The sequence below is a fragment of the Arvicola amphibius genome, chromosome 15 (assembly GCF_903992535.2).
Source record: "Arvicola amphibius chromosome 15, mArvAmp1.2, whole genome shotgun sequence".
Lineage (NCBI taxonomy): Eukaryota > Metazoa > Chordata > Mammalia > Rodentia > Cricetidae > Arvicola > Arvicola amphibius.
In genome coordinates, this window is record NC_052061.1 from 34,719,248 (window position 1) to 34,739,855 (window position 20,608).

Below are 20,608 nucleotides of genomic sequence, written 5' to 3' on the forward strand. Positions count from 1 at the left end.
AAACAGTCTCATACTGGCCTCAAACTCCTGCCTTCACCTCCTGAAGTGTTAGATCACAGGCATATGCACCACATGGAGTTATGAGGTGCTGAGGGTCAAACCCATGGCTCTCTTGCTCTCTTTCTCTCTCTCTCTCTCTCTCTCTCTCTCTCTCTCTCTCTCTCTCTCTCTCTCTCTCTCTCTCTCTCTCTCTCCTCCTCTCTACTCTCTCTCTCTCTCCCTCTCCTCTCTCTCTCGCTCTCCTCTCGCTCTCCTCCTCTCTCATCTCATCTCCGATCATCCTCTTCATCTCGCTCCCTTCTCTCTCTCTGATCATCTCTCTCTCTCCTCTCTCTTTCTCTCTGTTTTTTCGAGACAGGGTTTCTCTGTAGCGTTGGAGTCTGTCCTGGAACTAGCTCTTGTAGACCAGGCTGGTCTTGAACTCAGACTCCGCCTGCCTCTCCCTCCCAAGTGCTGGGATTAAAAGGCGTGTGCCACCACGACCCGGCAAACCCACGGTTTTGTGCATGCTACACAAACTACCAATTGACTTACATCACCAGCCTCTCCTTGTTTTTATTCCTAATGTTCACAGTTTTACTTCACATTTGCGCGATCACCCGGAAAGCCCAAGAGCAAGTATTATGATTTATGTGCGCTTAACCTTTATTCAATTGCCGTCTGATTCTCCAGTTAAGAAATGCAGGTAAGGGCGGTCAGGCGCAAAATGAGGCTCTCAGATATCGGGATACATCTGATTTTGAAGTTCATCTCTATACACACAAAGTTTTTTATCCCTCTTCCTCCTAAGTCTCTAAACCGGCAAAATATTCCACCGGCCATCTTGGTTGTGGCAGCCTGAATTCATTTCTTTTCTTTTCCACGACGACAATTAAGAAATGAGACCACAGTGCTCCTACCCAGGTTTCCTAAGCAGCCCCAGCAGCTCCTCCGGGAAGGAAAACCACTTTCCCGCCAGCCGGGTCCAGGGCGTGGGCCCTTCGCCGGGCATCCTCCGCCCTCACCGTGGCGTGAGCTCTACCGCCCGCTGGGGAGGAGCCACGCCAACTCACGCCCGCGGGCCCGCCCCCTCATTTAAATACACGTCGCCGGCGGGTGCGTCGAGCTCGCCGCGAACCCAAGATGGCGGTGTGTGGACGTGTACGGAGGATGTTTCGCTTGTCGGCGGCGTTGCCGCTGCTGCTGCTTGCTGCAGCCGGGGCCCAGAACGTCCACGGCCAGGGCCAGGGTCTGGGGGCCAACTTTGCATCTTTGCTAGGGCAAGCTGGAGGCGGCAGCCCGGCGGGGCAGCAGCAGCCTCAGCTGTCTCAGTTATCGCAGCAGCAACAGCAGCAGCAGCCCCAGCCGCCTCAGCAGCAGCAGCAGCAGCAACAGCCTCCGTTCCCGGCGGGCGGGCCCCCGGCCCGGCGGGGCGGAGCGGGGCCCGGTGGGACTGGCGGAGGCTGGAAGCTGGCGGAGGAAGAGTCCTGCAGGGAAGACGTGACCCGTGTGTGCCCCAAACACACCTGGAGCAACAACCTGGCGGTGCTCGAATGTCTGCAGGACGTGCGGGAGGTGAGAAGGTGGGACGGGCCTGGGAGGAGGGCCGAGCCTGGTGTGGGCCAGAGGGTGTCGCCGGCCTGGAAGCCGCGGACGCCGGCTGCAGCTTGCCTCGCTCTTTTTCCTTCTTTTCCTTCGGGGCTGTGCTCGCGCCTCTGCCTCTGCTGCCCCTCACTCCCGGGTGCCTTCGGTCGGGCAAGTGGATCCTACCAGTGCTCCTTCCTTCCCCGAGCCCTTATTTCGCTCCCTGTCGGCGGTGTTCTGTGATCGAGACCGGGACTCACGGCCTCGGCAGGCGAAGGCCTAGGAGCATGTTTCTTTCTGTTTGCGCTCCTGTCTTTTGTGTGATGCTCTATGCCGAGTGGCTTCTTGCCGAAAAGCAGGGTAGGATTTTCCTATCACTTTCGACCTCGGCAGTTTGTAGCAGTGCATTTCAGCGTGAAAGATGGTCGGCATATTTAGTATGTAGTCAAGCGCTGAATTTACTGTTTTTACCACATTTCTTTGTAATTGGCAAATCCTTATTTACCTGGTGCTGAAACTATAAAAAAAATTTTGTCCTCACTTCCTGTGGTCAGTTTGTAAAGAACCTCATTTTTAGACTATTCCTTCATGTCGCTTGGAACCCTAAAGCCTAAGAAAGTTGCATTATTTGAAGCTATAATAAATATGCAGTGCTTCTGATTGCGTTGTGGGGCCTTTCTGAAGTCTTAAGTATAGTTGTTTTTGAGATATCTGCTATGTTGCCCAGGCTGGCTGCGTACTGGAGGCATCTTCCCCTGACTGAACATCTTCACCTGGTTTGAACAATTTTTAACTACCTATTAATGAGCTCCAGATCTGATATTGCTTGGTGTGTTTCAGTAAAAGACATTGATAACTTCTTTTCTAATTATGGAGCTGCAGACATGAGTGCATATTGTTAGAAATACTTTCTTCCAATGTTTAGATAAATAGGATTAGTCCCAAGGTTAACAGGTGTGAATCATTTCGTTTGGAATAGTGTATCTTTGGGATTGTTCAAGCCCATGACTCCACCAGTGGTTTGTAGACATTTGCTAGTCTTGCTTTATTTAGTATTATATACCTTCTGGATGGTGTACCCAATTGTTTAATCCTGGCACTTGAGAGACAGAGGCTTGCAGATCTTTTTCTGAGTTTGAGGCTAGTGTGGTACAAGTAAGTGGAGGGTTCCAAGTCAGCAGGGCAACTTTAAGACTGTTTACAAAAAAGAAAGGTAAGTCAGAAGAGGAAAAGACATACAAGTTAAGAGCCAAAGAGTTACCAGACCCACCAAAAATGTGGAGTCATATATGGTTCTTATATGCAGCTTGAAGACTAGAAGCAAGAAATTGTCTGTCTGTCTGTCTGTCTGTCTATCTATCATCTATCTAGTTTTTCAAGACAGGGTTTCTCTGTAGCCTTGGCTATCGAGGATCATCTCACTCGGTAGACCAAGCTGGCCTCAAACTCTGCCTGCCTCTGCCTCTGGAGTGCTGGAATTAAAGACATTTGCCACTACTGCTCAGCTATAGCCAAAATCTTAACTCTGTCAAACTTTTTGGAATTTTCTATTTGATTTTTGAGGATACTTAATAGATGTTGTTCCTTTAAGCTAAGATCCTAATATCAGCCACATTGTTGCTGGATTGTTGTAGAAATAGGTTATTATGGGGGGAAAGTAGCAAAAAATGCCAATTATGGAGCTGTGGAGCCCTCCCCTAACAGGAGCACTGGACGGTCTTCTGTCACACATGTAAAAGCATGTAGAGGCACATGAGAGTCTTTGGAGTCTTTAACTTAGTGATACTATTTTTCCTCTCTCTCTTTTTTTTTTTTTTTTTGGTTTTTTTTTCGAGACAGGGTTTCTCTGTGGCTTTGGAGCTTGTCCTGGAACTAGCTCTTGTAGACCAGGCTGGTCTCGAACTCACAGAGATCCGCCTGCCTCTGCCTCCCGAGTGCTGGGATTAAAGGCGTGAGCCACCACCGCCCGGCTCTGGTATTACTGAGTCTTTTTTTTTTTTTTTTTTTTTTTTTTTGGTTTTTTTTTTTTCGAGACAGGGTTTCTCTGTAGCTTTGGAGCCTGTCCTGGAACTCCCTCTGTAGATCAGGCTGGCCTCGAACTCACAAAGATCCACCTGCCTCTACCTCCCGAGTGCTGGGATTAAAGGCGTGAGCCACCACCGCCCAGCTCTTTTTTTGTTTTTATTTTGTTTTGTTTTGTTTTTTTTTTCAAGACAGGGTTTCTCTGTAGCTTTGGAGCCTGTCCTGGAACTAGCTCTTGTAGACCAGGCTGGTCTCGAACTCAGAGATCCACCTGCCTCTGCCTCCCAAGTGCTGGGATTAAAAGTATGCGCCACCACCGCCCATCTTGAGACTGATATTTTAAAGCGTACCCCAGATGTCATTTTATTTACAAGTATTTCAGTGTGTGTCTGTAATACTTAAAAGTGTTTCTTAGTTCCATTTATGAATATATTAATCTCATAAAAGTTGTGAGCTACTATCTACACCTTTTTATAAATACTTTGTATTTATTTAAGATGGGCTCTTTTTTATAATGAGCAGAAAGTAAAATCTCAGGATTACAAACTTTTCCTTTTTGAGACAGGGTCTTCTTGTGTTGCCCTGGCTGGCCTGGAACTCATTTAATCAGGCTAACTTTGAACTCAGAGAGTGCTAGGATTAAGTAGCCACCACCCCTGGCTATTTAAAGCCACTTTCAGACTCAGTAGGTGATCATTTTGTTAATTGTTGCAGTACTATGGATTGAACCCAGAGCATTTTATTTGCCAGGCACAAACCCTACCACTGTACATTTCTGGCACTCGTTTTACTTTCTCTTTCTAATTTTGAGGCTGTCCTAGAACTCACATTTTATAGCCCTAGTTGGTCTTGAATTTACTTTATAGGCCTGAAACACCAGACCTAGATGTTAAACTGATTTGTTTGTTGCTGTTGAGACAGGGTTTCTCTGTTGTCCTGACTGTCCTGGAACTCACTCTGTAGACCAGGCTGGCCTCAAACTCACAGAGATCCGCTGCCTCTGCCTCAAAGTGCTGGGATTAAAGACGCGTGCCACCACATCTGGCCTGTTAAACTGTTCTTAGCCATTCACTTGACTGTATACCTAGATCATACTATCTTTAATTAATATTCTTGGTAATCTTGTTAGGTGTGTAGTGTTATTTTGTTGACTTAATTGAGAAATAGGCTGCAACAAGTAGTGTTGTCTTATTGTCAGGGGTGAAGCTGATGTGTAGCAAGTCCTCTGACTGAGAGACCATATAGTTTACAATTCATGCTAGTGTTTGCAGCTAGGGAAATAGTATGTAACTGTTGAAGATGCTGCAAGTGTATCAATAGATACAAAATCTAGTACAAGAATCTTTCCTTTGCTATCAAAAACAATTGAGTAGCAGCAGCTTCTGTACACTGAAATAGTATTGATTTCTCAGGCAGACAGACCAACAATATGAGATACTGTTAAATTAAGTACTGGTCTGGGGGGCAGCAGTTGAAAGCAGTGACTGTTCTTCCCAAAGACCAGGGTTCAATTCCCAGCACCCATATGGCAGCTCACAACTGTCTGTAACTCCAGTTCAAGGGGATCTGACACCTTTACACAGACATATGCAGCTAAAACACCAATCACTGCTCATAAAATAAAAAAAATTTTTTAAAAACATTTAAAAAATAATTACTGGTCTGGGTCTATCAAGAAGAGAATTTCTGTAATGAAGTGAATCTAAAATCCCAGTTCACATGAACCCGGATTTTTATTACCAAAATAGAATTAGTTATATTTTCCTGTTATTTGAACTGACTCCATGAACAGCACAAAAAGTGCGTTGGACCTTTGGCCAGTACTGCCATTAACTCTGTCTATTGTGTTTGGTGTATGAGTTTGTATACCTGCAACATTGGGTGTCTTTTAGCATTCTGCCACCTTTGTCAAATTTTTTTTTCTTTTAGATTTACTTATTTTTATTTTATGTACATGAGTTTTTGCCACCATGTATGTATGTGTACCATATGTGTGCCCGGTGCCCACAGAGATCTGAAGAGGGCATTTGATCCTCTGGAACTAGAGATTAGGATAGCTGTGATCTATCCATTGAGGCCCCTGCAACAGCAGTAAATACTTATAGCCTCTGAGGAATCTATCTCTTTTTATTTTATTTTATTTTGTTTTTTTGAGACAGAGTTTCTCTGGAGCCCTCCTGGAACTAGTTCTTGTAGACCAGGCTGGCATTGAACTCTCAGATCACCTGCCTCTGCCTCCCAGGTGCTGGGATTAAAGGCGTGCGCCACTACTTTATTTGTTGTTTATTTTTAAAGAATTTAGCAGGGCTGTGGTGGCACATGCCTTTAATCCCAGCATTTAAGAGGCAGAAGCAGGCGGAGTTCCAGGACGGCCAGGGCACCACAGAGGAACCCTGTTTCATAAAACAAAACAACACACGCAAAAATAATTTTCCTTTAATCCCAGAATGAGGAAGTGAGTGTCTGAGTTCAAGGCCAGACTGGTCTGCATGTTGACCTCCACACCAACTAAGGTTACATAGTAAGATCTTGGCTTGAACCTCCCCTACACCCAAAAATTTATTTTTGATTAAGTGTGTCTGTATTTGGATATTTGCACATAAGTATATGTCTAAGAACACCAGAGGCATTGAATATCCTGGAGATGGAGTTACAGACTGCTGCTAGTCACAGTAAGTAGGTGCTGGGAACTGAACTGGGTTCCTCAGGGAGAGTAATAAAGTGCTCTTAACCAATGAGACACATCTCCAATACTCCTTTTTTTGTTGTTTTGTTTTGAGACGGGGTGTTATTACGTAGACTTGGTTGACCTAGAACTTTGTGTAGACTAAGATGGCCTAGTATGAATAGACACACCTGCCTCTGCTGGGATTAAAGGTGCATGCTACCATGCTCGTCCTACTTCATCTCATTTTTTTTATTGTTTATTTATTTTGGTTTTTTGTGACAGGGTTTCTCTGTGTGACAGCCTTAGCTGTCCTGGAACAAGCTCTTGTAAACCAGACTGGCCATGAAAGCACTGGGATAAACGATGTGTGCCACTACCACCCAGCTTCATTTTTTTTTAAGATTTATTTATTATGTAGGCATTGTTTAACATTGCTGTAGCAGGTAGGAGCCACCATGCATGAACTGACTGTGGGCAAGACATTTACCACTCTGAGACTTAGTTTCTTTTTTTTTTCTTTTATTAATTTATTATGTATACAGTGTTCTCAGTGTTCTGTCTGCGGGCCCGCAGAGGGCACCAGATCTCTTTACAGATGGTTGTGAGCCACCATGTGGTTGCTGGGAATTGAACTCAGGACCTTTGGAAGAGCAGGCAGTGCTCTTAATCACTGAGCCATCTCTCCAGCCCCCAAGACTTAGTTTCTTTGTGTGTTGAGTGAGATCAGAAGAGGGCCTTGGATCCCTAGAACTGGAGCTACAGGTAGTTGTCGGTAGCAATGCAGGTGTAGGGACTGAGTCAGCTCTTTGCAAAAGCAGCCAGCAATGCTAGCCATATCTACAGCTCTAGGAAGTGTGTGTGTGTGTGTGTGTGTGTGTGTGAGAGAGAGAGAGAGAGAGAGAGAGAGAGAGAGAGAGAGAGAGAGAGAGAGAGAGAGAGAGAATGTGTATGCGTGTGTTACTAGAACTAGGGCGTCCTCCATTTTAAGCAAGCTCTTTTATCACTGATTCTCAACTCTCAAGATGTTTGTTTGCTAGTTTTTCAAGACAGAGTTTCTCTGTTTAACAGTCCTGGCTGTCCTGAAACTCGCTTTGTAGACCAGGCTAGCATTGAACTCAGAGATCTGTCTGCCTCTGCCTCCTGAGTGTTGGGACTAAAGGTGTGTGTCATCACCACCCCACTGAAGATAATTTCTAACTAATACAGTTGTTTACCTTATTCTGGGTAGTCATATATTGTATGATTTTTAGGATTTGCATATGTAATTGTCTCCTGATTTCTTGTTCATTCAGAGGAAAATAGTGGTATGAATAATGAAAATAGCAATTAATCCAAACATTGTTTGACTGTAGGATGTAGTAGTTTTGTTTAAAATCATTTGAAATTTCCTCTCATGATAACTCAGTGGTTGGAAGCAATTTAACCACATAATCAAATCATTATTGACCTCCCATTATGACCTGTCATTGTGGAAAAGCAATAGAACTTTGAGATACTGCCATTGCTTACAATTAAATGAGACTGTAAACAAGAAACAGCTATATAAGAGTATTTAAGGGGCCTGGAGAGATGGCTCAAATGGTTAAGAGTACTTGCTGCTCTTCCAGAGGACCTGGGTTCAATTCCCAGCACCTACATGGCAGCTCACAACTCTCGATACCTCCAGTTCCAGGGGATTTGACACCTTCACAGCAATACATACAAAATAAAAGAAAAAGTGTTGATGATGTCATAAAAGTACTATTTTTCTTCTCCTTGAGACAGGGTTTCTCTTTCGAGACAGACTTTGGAGCCTTTCCTGGTATTTGTTCTGTAGCCTAGGCTGGCCTTGAACTCTCAGAGATCCGCCTGCCTCTGCCTGTGCTTATCTCTAGTTATCTCATATCTATGCCTAGTGCTGAGATTAAAGGTGTGCATCACCTCTGACTGGTGATACTAAATTCTTTTAGGACAGAGAAATGAACACAAAACTATGGTAAATATTTGGATGGAAGTATGGATTCAATCTCTAGTACTGACTGGGAAAAAGAAATTTTTTCACCCTTAAGTAAGGACTGTGTATTTAGCTCTGCTTTGAGTGAAGACATATGGAAATTCATAAGTTTATGTGCATAGTTATATTATGCTAAATAGGTACAATATAGTAAAATATACAATATTACCTTCCTATCAGAAATTGTTCACGTACATTAGCTCAAGGGGGTTCTCCTCAGCCTGCTGCATTTCTTTATGCTGCATCTGCTAACTGGGTTTCTAAATAAAGCCCAGAACTGGAATGTTTTTTTAAAATAGTTTTTCTGTATACCCAGGCTAATCTTTAAAACTTGAAATCTTCTTGCTTTAGCCTCCTGAATGTTGACAGGGTTTCTCTGTAGCTTTGGAGCCTGTCCTGGAACTAGCTCTTATAGACCAGGCTGGCCTCAAACTCACAAAGATCTGCCTGTCTCTGCCTCCCAAGTGCAGGGATTAAAGCCGCCCAGTGGCTTTTTAATTCCAAATTGAGTTAAAAATTCTTCTCCAAATAATTGAGATAAAGATTCTCTTCCAGATAATTGAGATAGATATTCCTCCAGATAATTGAGTTACCTGTAAAACAGCACCGACATTCCCAGCAAGTCCTGAAGAATTCTCTTGTTAAGAATGCTCTATAGCATATAGTTAATAATTTACTGTTCTGTAGAAGGAAATAATACCCTTGAATAGTTCAAAAGAGGAATTTCTACATTTATATTGTGCTAAAGACAAATGTAAGCAGCAATAATAACAAAAAAGCTCAAACGCTCAAGATTATGTCTTAAGAAGCTATTAAAATGGCTTTTAGGTAATTTATTTTTTATCTGTCAGCAAATATTTACTGAATCCTATATACAAGACACTGCTCAGTGTTAGTAATAGAGATATTGATAATCGCACTTATTGTTTCTCTTTTGGGTTTCTCTGTGTAGCTCTGGCTGTCCTGGAACTAGCTCTGTAGACCAGGCTGACATTGAACTCAGAGACCCATTTACCATGCATCATTGCCTGACTAGGGGGGGGGTGGAATTCTGAGGTAGAGTCTCAGTCTATGGTGTCACAAACTGGCCTTGAACTCAAAGCTATTCCTCAGCTTTCTCAGTTCCTTCCTGCTAGGATTATAAGGAGCCTCCATGCTTAACTTTTTGTTTTTTTTTAAAGCCCAGGTTGCCCTAGAACTCCCTTTGCCCTAAGAGTATGATCGCAAATTCCCAGTCTTCCTGCCACCACCACCCACAGTTACTGGGACTAGGTGTGTGACACATGCCCAGTTTTACTATTTTTATTTTTAAATGAGGGAAACAAGATCAGTAATTTGCCTCAAATAAATCTGTAAATTGTAAGGTATCTTATTTTTTCTGTTCCTACAGCATTTATACTTAAGAACTGTATTATTTGGTTAGTAATTAGAAGCAAGCTGTAGATGTTAAACAGTGGATTCGTATCAACTCTGAATTACTCTATGTAACACATACACTTGATTTAGAAGATAGTGCATTTTTTCATTTTTTATCTCGATTATCTGTTTAATAATAAGTTGTATGTGTTGAATTAATTAAAATGTATTATTAAAACCAGCTACTTTTTTCCAGGTGTGGTGGTGTACATCTGTAATCTTAGTACAAAGATTGTTGTAGTTTCTAGGCCAACTTGCACTCCAGTACCCCTGTCTCACACCCCTTCCTCCTTCAGTGAAAATGCCTCCTAATCTTGTTAATGGAAAAATCAGATCTTCAATTTAACTTCATTTATTGGCTATAAGGGATGCTTTTGCTTCATCCAGAGGAATAATGTTCCATTAAAACTGAAATCAGTCAGTGACTCATCTTTATTAGAGTGAGTTAGTTAAATTTGAAACTTAAGAATCTCAAGCCATCCTGGTCTACAAAGAGAATTGTAGGACACAGAGAAACACTGTCTTGAAAAACCAAAAAAAAAAAAAAAAAAAAAAAAAGACTCTCAAAGTAGTGTCCCTCAGAGCTCAGAGCTGGATTAGTAATAATCTTTGTATCTGCATTAAAATAGTGTGGAGGAGCAAGAAGTATGGACTGGAATCTAAAAACAATAAATAAAGGAAGAGAGCCAGACTTCTATTTTCTTTCAGCATTAATCAAATACCAGGAGATTGAGTACTGGAGATGTGTATGAGTGTTCTGCTTGTGTGTGTGTCTCTATACTACTACTGTGAGAGTACCTATTAGTAAGAAAGCCAGAAGGGGACATCAGATCTCCCAGGATTGGAGTTACAGACAGTTGTAAACTGTCATGTGGGTGCTGGGCTTCAAATTCAGATCCTCTGGAAGAGAAGCCAGTGTGCTCTTAACCACTGAGCCATTTCTTTAGCCCTCATGTAGAGTACTTGCTTAACAAAAAGCCTTGTGTTTGACTCTATCACCACGTAATAAACTAGACGTACACCAGCACTTGGAAGAGGGAAGCAGGAGGATCAGAAGTTCAAGGTTAGCTGGGTAGAGTAGTAAGTGCCTTTAACCCAGCACTTGGGAAGCAAAGGCAGGAGGTTCTGAGTTCAAGGACAGCCAGAGACCCTGTTGCAAAAGAACAAAAGAAAAGAAGTTTAAGGCCATCAAACCATTAGATTGAATTTGTGGCATTTATAGTGCCTGTGACTACCTGAACAAGACTGTATTTTTCTTGAGACGGGGGTGTCTCTGTGTAACAGCTGTAGCTGTTCTTTAACTTGATTTGTAGACCAGGCTGGCCTCGAACTCACAGAGACCCACTTGCCTCTGCTTCTGTCTTCCCAAGTGCTGGGATTACCGCCCAGCAAATAAGCAAGTCTTAAAATATAATAATGATAAATTTGGGAGCTAGTGAGCTTGCTAAGAGACCTGGCTTTCTGTACAGATATAAGAAACTCATTTCAGCCGGGCGGTGGTGGCACACGCCTTTAATCCCAGCACTCGGGAGGCAGAGGCAGGCAGATCTCTGAGTTCGAGGCCAGCCTGGTCTACAAGAGCTAGTTCCAGGACAGGCTCTAGAAACTACAGGGAAACCCTGTCTCGAAAAACAAAAAAAAAAAAAAAAAAAAAAAAAGAACCTCATTTCAGATCTGTAGCCTGTAGCACCCAAATTTAAAAACAAAACAAAACCAAAAAAGTGTGGCATGGAACAGAATCCCCAACGTTCTAGTACTGGTCATTAGGTTTATGGTGTCATAGCATAGCATGAAGTGCACAGTTTCAAGGATGAAGAAAAAAGATGTACTGGGAATTTGTAGTTTTCTATGTGGTTTATGTGATTTTGAGACTGGGTCTTCCTGTGTATCCCACACTGTCCTTAAACTATATAGCCTAGGCTGGCTCTACCTCAAATCTTTCCAAGTACTGAGAAGACAGGGTGTGCCACTCCACCTGACTCAGAGGAGTTCCAGTAACAAGTGAAGCCTGTCACGTGTTAATATAATTACCGAGCATACATCTGTTATACATGAAATAAAAATCAGAAGAGTTAAGGTTTTATTGACTTGTGGACCTTAAGATATGAGCAGCAGTAATATGAGGAAAACAGAATGGGCTTTGGAATTAGTCTTGGATCAGCTCACATCACCATGATTTTAGAGCAGTCAACTTCTTCCCACCCCTCACCCCCTTTTGAGACAGTGTCTCATGTCACACCAGCTGGCCAGTCATCTATAATGATATCTGGTACATTTTTCTGGTATACAGGCATACATGGAGGCAGAATGTTGTATACATAATAAATAAATAAATAAATCTTTTTTTTTTTTTTTTTAAAGACTGATAAGGAGTTGGAGAGAAAGTTCAACAATTAAGAACCTTGACTACTTTTCCAGAGGATCTGGGTTCAATTCCTAGGAACAACATGGCAGCTCACAACTGTCTGTCCCAGTGATATGACACCTCTTCTGGTCTCTGTGGGTTGCAGTTATATGCTTGTAGTGTACTGCACAGATATTCATGCAGGCAAAACTCATACACATAAAACTTTGATAGGGCTGGTGATGTCACTGCTCACATGCTAGGGGAGCACCCTACCACTGAGCTATCTCACATGCTAGGGAGCACCCTACACTGAGCTATCATCTCACCTGGCCCTTTTTATGTTTTACTTTGAAACAGGGTCTCACTTAGTTTGTCAGGTAGGCCTTGAATTTGTAAATCCTCCTGTCTGAACCTCCCAGGTTCTAGAATTATAGGGCTATGCCACTAGGCCTAGTATTTTTCTTTTTCTTGTTTTCTTTTTTTTTTTTCTTTTTTTGGTTTTTCGAGACAGGGTTTCTCTGTAGCTTTTTTAAAGTCTGTCCTGGAACTAGCTCTTGTAGACCAGGCTGGCCTCGAACTCACAGAGATCCACCTGCCTCTGCCTCCCGAGTGCTGGGATTAAAGGCGTGCGCCACCACCGCCCGGCTCTTTTTCTTGTTTTCTAAAGGGACAAGGACGGGTTCTCACTGTGTAGCCCAGGCTAGTGTTGAACTCTGTGTGCTTCTAGTACCTCACCTTCTTGTGTGTTGAGATTATTGGCTTGAGCCATCACATCATCTTGGCTTTTTAAAATCACTATAAGAAACTGCAAAGACTTAGTGTTTTTAATTTTGATTTTCAACTTAAAAGTGTTCTGAGATAGAAATTAGGACAGAGAATGTTGAAGTCAGAAGACATGTTGATGTCGTTCGCTTTCTTTTAAGTGTTGGGGGCGGGGGAATTCACATTCATTAGCCTGATTTCTCAGCCAACCTTCCTGCTTTACTTTGCACTGGTTCCATACACATCTTACTACCCTCATCTGAGAATGCATGGTGTGATGTGGATGTCTGGATAGTACAGAGGTACAATTTTGAGTTTCCAGGGTTTATATGATTTTGTGGTACATGCTAGACAGATGTGTACTGTGGTAGTGGTTGGAAAGGGTTTTGTTATTTCCTTTATATACATAGTTCAAGTTTTTGTTTCCTTTTCTGTGTTTTTGTTTTGTTTGAGACCAGGTCTCACTATGCAGCCCTGGTGGGCCTGGTACTCATTATATAGAACAGTATTCATCAGGATCCACCTGCCCCTGTTTCACAGGTGCTGGATTAAAGGTTCACACCACCTTTGTCTCAGGGTTTTTTTGTTTGTTTTTTTTTTTTTTTTTGTTTTTTGGGTTTTTTTTTTTTTTTGAGACAGTTCTAACATGTAGCCCAGGCCGACCTCAACTTCCTATTCTGCTTCAACCTCCTAAGTATACTGGGGTTACAGTGCCATGTTATTGATTTATTTAAAACTTAGTATTTTTCTGATTGCCCCTACCCTGGCAAGTGGTATTTTTGTCAAGGCTGGTCCTCGACACCTAGTCCCATGGTATTATGAGAGTTTAGATGGCAACCCCAAAGTCAAAGCACCTGTCTTTTCGTGTTACTATGTCACTTTTTAGATTGCTTTCACAGTTATACAGATATTGTAATGTATTTGTGTTTTGATAATCTTTTCCAATTTTTATTTAATCAAAATTTGAATACATAATAATAATAAAAAACTATAGTTTTTCTGTTCTTTTTCCATTCCTGAACTCTGCTCATATCTAAGTTAATGATGATGTCTTATAGGTGACAGGGCCCTGCCCTGAGCATGCATACCCCATTATGCTTTATTTTCTTGATATATCTCACTTGGGGTTATTGTTGTTGCTCTGTCTTCATGTTCGTGTTCTTTTTATGAATCATGTTTCAGTCTGCTATTAATAAACTATCCAATAGTTTTGTTTGTATCAAGTTCTTATAAAGCCCAGGTTTGCCTTGAACTTAATATGTAGACCCAGCCTGCCTCTGTCTCTGTCTCCCAAGTGATGGAATTAAAGATAGTCACCACCATGTCTTATTTTCTTTTTTACTTTAGATAATCTGTTTCATATGTAGAAGTTTGATTTGATCACTTAAAAATAGATTTCATTCCTTTTTTGTTACTTTTTAATTTTTTTGTATATTAAGTATGCTTGTTTTTTCCTTTTTTTAGTATTTTTTATTATTATTAAAAGAATTACGTGGTCCTGGTTGTTCTGGAACTCTGAGATGCACCTGCATTTGCCTGCAGAATGCTGAGATCAATAGTGGGAACTGCCAGACTTGACTTCCCTCAGTCTACTTCCATATATTGTTTTGGGGGTTCTCATTTCTTTTATTGTTTTTTGGAAACAGAGTCTTTATATAGTGTTTCTCTGTAACCAACCTGGCTGTCCTGGGACTCATTATGTAGATCAGGCAGACATAAACTCACAGACTCACATGCACTCACCTCCCTTTACATCTTGAGTACTGGAATTAAAGGGATGGACCACTGTGGCCAGCTTGGGGTGCTCATTTCTTGAGTGTTTCCTGTTGGGCTGTTTTTCTCATCATTGGGCATAGTTCTATTTCTTTACCTAACAAGTCTGCTAAGTTTTTATTATACACAAGGAGGGCCATATGCAAATCTGTTGTGGGGTTTTGTTTTGTTTTTTAAGCAGGTCTCTGTTCTTTATTCTTGACTATTATTGCAAGTTCTATCCAGTTTACATCTTCTGAGTGGTGATTTCCCTCCATTACTGAGCAAGAAAATGAGGTTCTGTTTGAGTCTCTGCTCAGGGATCAGAGTTCCAATATTGAACAGTATGTTTGTTTTTTGTCTAATTGACAGTATGTTTAAAGAGAGCAATTGCTATGGTAGTTAATCCTTAATGGGTGAAAGGGCATAGAAAGAGCAAAAGTTCAATGTCAGCCTTGGCTACATAGCAAATTTGAGGCTAGCCTGGGTTATATGAGATTTCATCTTAAAAATAACAATAAAGAATTACTAAATGTTCATATGTATCTTTTGACTCACTAATCCTTTTTCTGAAAATTTATTCAGAATTTGTATAATAAACAGTATAATAAATGTAGAGGCCTTTTTTAAATGACAATTGGAAGCAACCTAAGAATAGGATGGAGATAGGATTGGAGAGATGGTTCAGTGGGCACAGGTATTTGCTGCCAAGCCTGAAGACCAGTTCCTGCAAGCTGTCCTCTTGACTTCCACCTGTGTGCCATGACAATATAAATACTAGAGATTGAACCTAGGGCCTACGTATGCTCGTTAAACACTCTTTCATTGAGTTTCTCCTTTATTAAAAAAAAAGGTGGTACACTCTTGTGCACTGTAATTTTATTTTCTTCTTTAATGATGGGTCCTACAGATGTAAATATGTGTGTGTGACACATAAATATGACATCAGAGTTTCCTTTTTCCCCCAGAAATTGTGTAACCTTAGCTTTGTAGACCTGTTAGGCCTTGAACTCAGAGGTCTGCCTTCCTCAGCCTCCCAAGTGATGGGATTAAGCACCCTTATTACGCCACCACTGCCCAGCAATATTTTTTAAAAAGTTTTTTTCTTGAGTGTATGCTACCATGCTCTGAAAGAAGTAGCAAGACTACTAGAAGCTGCATGGGAAACTCCCCATTGTATTCTTTTTTTATTGTTATGTTACATATGTGCACACACACACAATACTTTTTGTGGTTTTTCAAGTTAGGGTTTCTCTGTATAACAGCCCTAGCTGATCTGGAACTTGCTCTATAGGCCAGGCTGGCTTCAAACTCAAAGAGATCCATCTGCCTCCCTAGTTCTGTGATTAAAGGCGTGTGCGAGTACTGTGCCTGCTCACACAATACTTATTTTTTAATATTTTTTAAAAAAAAGATAAATCAGACATGTTGACATGGCCTATAATTCTAGCACTTGAGAAGCTCGAGCAGGAGGATCACATTTCAAAAAATCTGATTTAATCTGTCTAAAAAAAATGAATACTTTCATGTTATATATTATTTAGGGTAAAGCATTCCCTACCTACCACTGAGGACATGGGACACAGCCACCCAGCAATCTGGAAACTTAAAAAAAATTTATTTATGATTTATTTATTTTATATGTGTATGCACATGCCGATTTGTAGAGATTGAGGATGACGTGTGGAAGTTGGTTCTCTTCTTCCATCATGTAGAATTGAGAGATTGAGTTTATATCATAAGGTTTGGTAGCAATCCCCGCCTCCCCCAGACAGGATTTCCCTGTGTGCCTTTGGAGCCAGTCCTGTAGACTAGGCTAGCTCAAACTCACAGAGATCATCCTGCCTCTGCCTCCAGAGTGCTGGGATTAAAGGCATGTGCCACCACTGCCCTGCTTGGTAGCAGTCTCTTATCCATTGAGCCATCTTTCTGTCCCACCTTCCCCCACCCTTGTGTTTAAGACAGCTTATAAATAGGTGATTTTAAGTTTTTAGGTAAAAGAACTGTATCTTTAGTTGACTTCAAATTTGTTGACAAACTTTGATTTGGTTTAATAATATATTTTCATTTTTTTTGGTCAAAGTTTGGATAAATACCGTTCATTTACTGTTTTCCAGAAACATAGTAGATACTGGGAATATGACCATTATCATCCTCCAATTAACTCTTCTGTAAGGATCTGATCCCTACTTTCATGGAACATTCATCTAGTAGAGTAGATTGGCATTAAGGAATTATGAATAAGGGCTGATGATATAGATGATGTGGCAAAGCACTTAATATATTCCAGACTCTGACAATAATTCCCAGTACCAATAAATCAAAACAAAACAAAAACATGTCTTTGGGTTTGGGATGTAACTTAGTGACAGCACTCACCTTGCTTGTGTGAGGCTCTGGGATAAATCCGCAACACCACACACATGCACACTCAAAAGTATTTGGAAAATTACAGCTAGCCGGGCGGTGGTGGCGCACGCCTTTAATCCCAGCACTCGGGAGGCAGAGGCAGGCGGATCTCTGTGAGTTCGAGACCAGCCTGGTCTACAAGAGCTAGTTCCAGGACAGGCTCCAAAGCTACAGAGAAACCCTGTCTCGAAAAACCAAAAAAAAAAAATTACAGCTTTGATAAGTGCTGTGAAAGAGAGGTACGTGGACAGGTTTTTAGCTTGTGTTGAGTTTCAAATGACAGCCAGGCACTAAAAGCAGTTTCCAGTAATAGGATGTAAATTTAGAACAAAATGTTGAGCTGAATCTAAATTTTAGAGCTATTTTAACCTTAAAAAGGTGTAGTTGGGAGTATGAGAAATGGCTGAGCCCTCTTAAAGAATGTGTAAATACAGAGTAGGATTCCAAGGACTGAGCCCTGGGGAATGCTTACAATTAAGGGTTGCAAAAAGGCTGGTTGTGGGAATTGTAGGGAACAGGAGTGGTAGAAAGTTAAAAGAAGATTTGCAAGAATTTATTTGTGGAAACCAAGGAAAGGAAAAGTTTCAGTTGTGAGGGTCAAGGACAGGGCAGTTTTTTGAAAAGGTAGTAGAAACCAGGAGGGTAAACAGAATAAAAACACACACAGAGAATAAAGACACACACACACACACACACACACACACAATTAAGCTTATTGACTGAAGGGGCTGGAGAGATGGTGCAGAGGTTAAGAGCACTGGCTGCTCTACCGGAGGTCCTTTTCAAAGAGTTCAATTCCCAGCAACCACTCTCGGTGGCTCACAGCCATCTGTAATAAAATCTGGTGCCCTCCTCTGGCCCGTTGGGATACATGCAGGCAGAACACCATATGTATAATAGATAAATGAATCTTTAAAAAAAAAAAAGATTATTGACTGAGAGAAGGCTATATTGTAATCAAATGCTCTTGCCACTGAGCTGTGCCCCCTCCTGGAGACTTTGTTTTATAAAAAAAATAGAACAGCAGTTTTTTCAGGACCCAGATTTCACCTAATTGAGACTACATCAGTGTACTTGAAAAAAATTGCTGGTTAAAAGGTAAGAATAGCATCCCAGTTAGTTAAAAATCTTTTAGGATAAAAAAAATTTGGGCTGCGACTACAGCTTACTGTTTTTGTGTTCAACTCCCAGCCCTCCCCACTGACATACACACACACACACACACACACACACAGGATTAAAGAAAACTATCTTAGTATAAGGGCACAGAGATAGGAACCAGTAGTGAGAGACTGGAACTACCTCGTGAGTATCTGCATCAAGAAGGGGAGGAGGGAGGAGAAGCAGCTCAAGGTGTTAAGAGAATTTGTTGCTTTTTCAGAGGACTTGGGTTATAACTGTAGTTCCAGGGAATCAGATGCCCTTTGGAGGCAGAGGCATGTAGAATCTGAATTCGAGACCAGCCTGATTTCCACAATGAATTCCAGGCCAGCCAAGGCTACATACTGAAAGCCTACTACTCAAAACAGCAACAACAAGCCACCCCCCCATACCAGAAAAGCTGGCACCTGTATGCCATCATGCAAAAAGGTGTGCATCTGAAACCAAAGTGTCAGAATGGAGACAGGTGGTTACCTGGAACAATCATCTAGCTAGTCTAGTGAAATTAGTGAGCTCCAGATTCAATAATATATATGCCTTGGAACTGCAGACTATTGTGAGCTGCCATGTTCATACTAGAAATTGAACCTGGATCTTCTAGAAGAGCAACCAGTGCTCTTAACAGTTGAAACATCTCCCCTAGCCCTGACTCTGTTTCAGAAAACTAAAGTGGAGGAACTAGAGAGATGACTCAGCCCTGGTTGCTCTTTCAGGGGAAGTATGTATGATTTCATGGCATCCACATGATAGCTCAAGGAAATGGTGCCCTTTTCTGGCCTCCTGGACACCAAGTGTGAGTATGATGCATAGACACACACAAGCAAAACACCCATATAGATTTTTTTTTTTAACTTTTTTTTTTCTTTTTAGTTTTTCAAGCCGGGTTTCTCGGTAGCTCTGGAACCAACGAGTCCTGGAACTCACTCTGTAAACCAGGCTGGCCTTGAACTCACAGAGATCTGCCTGCCTCTGCCTCCCGAGTGCTGCAATTAAAGGTGTGCACCACCACCGCCCGGTGAGACCCTGTTTTTAATACCAAGCCAAACACAACCAAAAATAGAGGAAGGAAAGGATGGAGGGAGTGCTTTATATCCACTTGGTGTCAGATAACATGACACATACATGCATATGTATGTACATATATATCAGAATGCCTGTCTCTAATTTTCATTCTTGGCAAGTCTGTGCATGCATTGGTGTGTAAGTATGTAAAATACTTTTCTTTTTTAATTTAATTTTTTTTATTTTACGAGCATTGGTGTTTTGTCTGCATGTATGTGTGTGGATGCCAGATCCCTTGGAACTCTAGTTATAGACAGTTGTGAGCTGCCATGTGGGTGCTGGGAATTGAACACAGGTCCACTGGAAGAGCACTCAGTGTTCTTAACCACTGAGCCATCTCTCCAGCCCCTAAGTATTTTTCTTTCTTTTTTCTTTTTTTGGTTTTTCGAGACAGGGTTTCCCTGTAGTTTCTAGAGCCTGTCCTGGAACTAGCTCTTGTAGACCAGGCTAGCCTCGAGCTCAGAGATCTGCCTGCCTCTGCCTCCTGAGTGCTGGGATTAAAGGCGTGTGCGCCCCCCCCCCCCCTTAAGTATTTTTCTAAATCGCTACGTACCTGAGGGTGATCTTTTTTGTTTGTTTGTTTGTTTGATTGATTGTTTTTGTTATTGATTGCTTGTTTGTTTTTGGGTTTGAGACTAGGGTCTTAACAGTTCTTCCTTGTGGAAACTGGAACTTGATATGTATATACAAGGCTGACCTGAGTCCTAAGAGTTCTGCCTGACTCTGCCTCCTGGGTACTGGGGTTAAAGGTGTACACCACCACACCCTTTAAAATCTATGTCTCCTGTTTCCAGAGAACAACCTCAGGTGTCTTGCTATGTTTGTCCACGTTGGCCTTGAGGTTTCTATTTTCTGCCTCCACTTCCCAGACTGCTGAGATTTCAGGCGTGTACCACCATGCTCAGTGTTACACCTGAATTTTACACAAATTGCGATTATTTGTGATTCCCCCCCCCCCCCCATACACATACACAAGCCAAACGGTCCCAGTCTCTCTGTGTAGCCTTGACAGTCCTGGAATTCACTCTGTAGACCAGGCTGGCCTAAAACTTACAGAGATCCCTCTGCCTCTCGAATTTGGGGATTTAAGGTGTGTTCCACCACACCCAACTATTTGATTCTTTTTGTTTTGTTTTATTTTACTTATTTATTATGATAGTGTTTTGCTTGCATATATGCCTTCAGGCCAGAAGAGGGCACCAGATCTCATTATAAATGGTTGTGAATTGCTGGGAATTAAACGCGGGCCCTTTGGGAGAGCAGCCAGTGTTCTTAACTTCTGAGCCATCTCTCCAGCCCAGCTATTTGATTCTTAACAATTTTTGTTGTTGTTTGCTTGTTTGTTTATTTTGTTGGGTTTTTTGTTTGTTTTTCCAATACAGGGTTTTTCACTGTAGCTTTGGCTGTCATGGAACTCAACTCACTCTGTAGACCAGGCTGACCTCAGACTCAC

The 20,608-nt window shown here is 41.8% G+C and overlaps 1 protein-coding gene across 1 annotated transcript in view; it reads left to right on the plus strand.

Moving 5' to 3' along the window:
- Positions 1-1,122: 1,122 nt before the first annotated feature.
- The window catches only part of Glg1 (golgi glycoprotein 1), a 94,465-nt gene continuing 74,979 nt past the window's right edge, over positions 1,123-20,608 (plus strand). The window contains exon 1 of the mRNA XM_038312932.1: positions 1,123-1,554. Within this exon, the coding sequence (XP_038168860.1) occupies positions 1,123-1,554 (432 nt within the window). The remainder of the gene's footprint in view (positions 1,555-20,608) is intronic.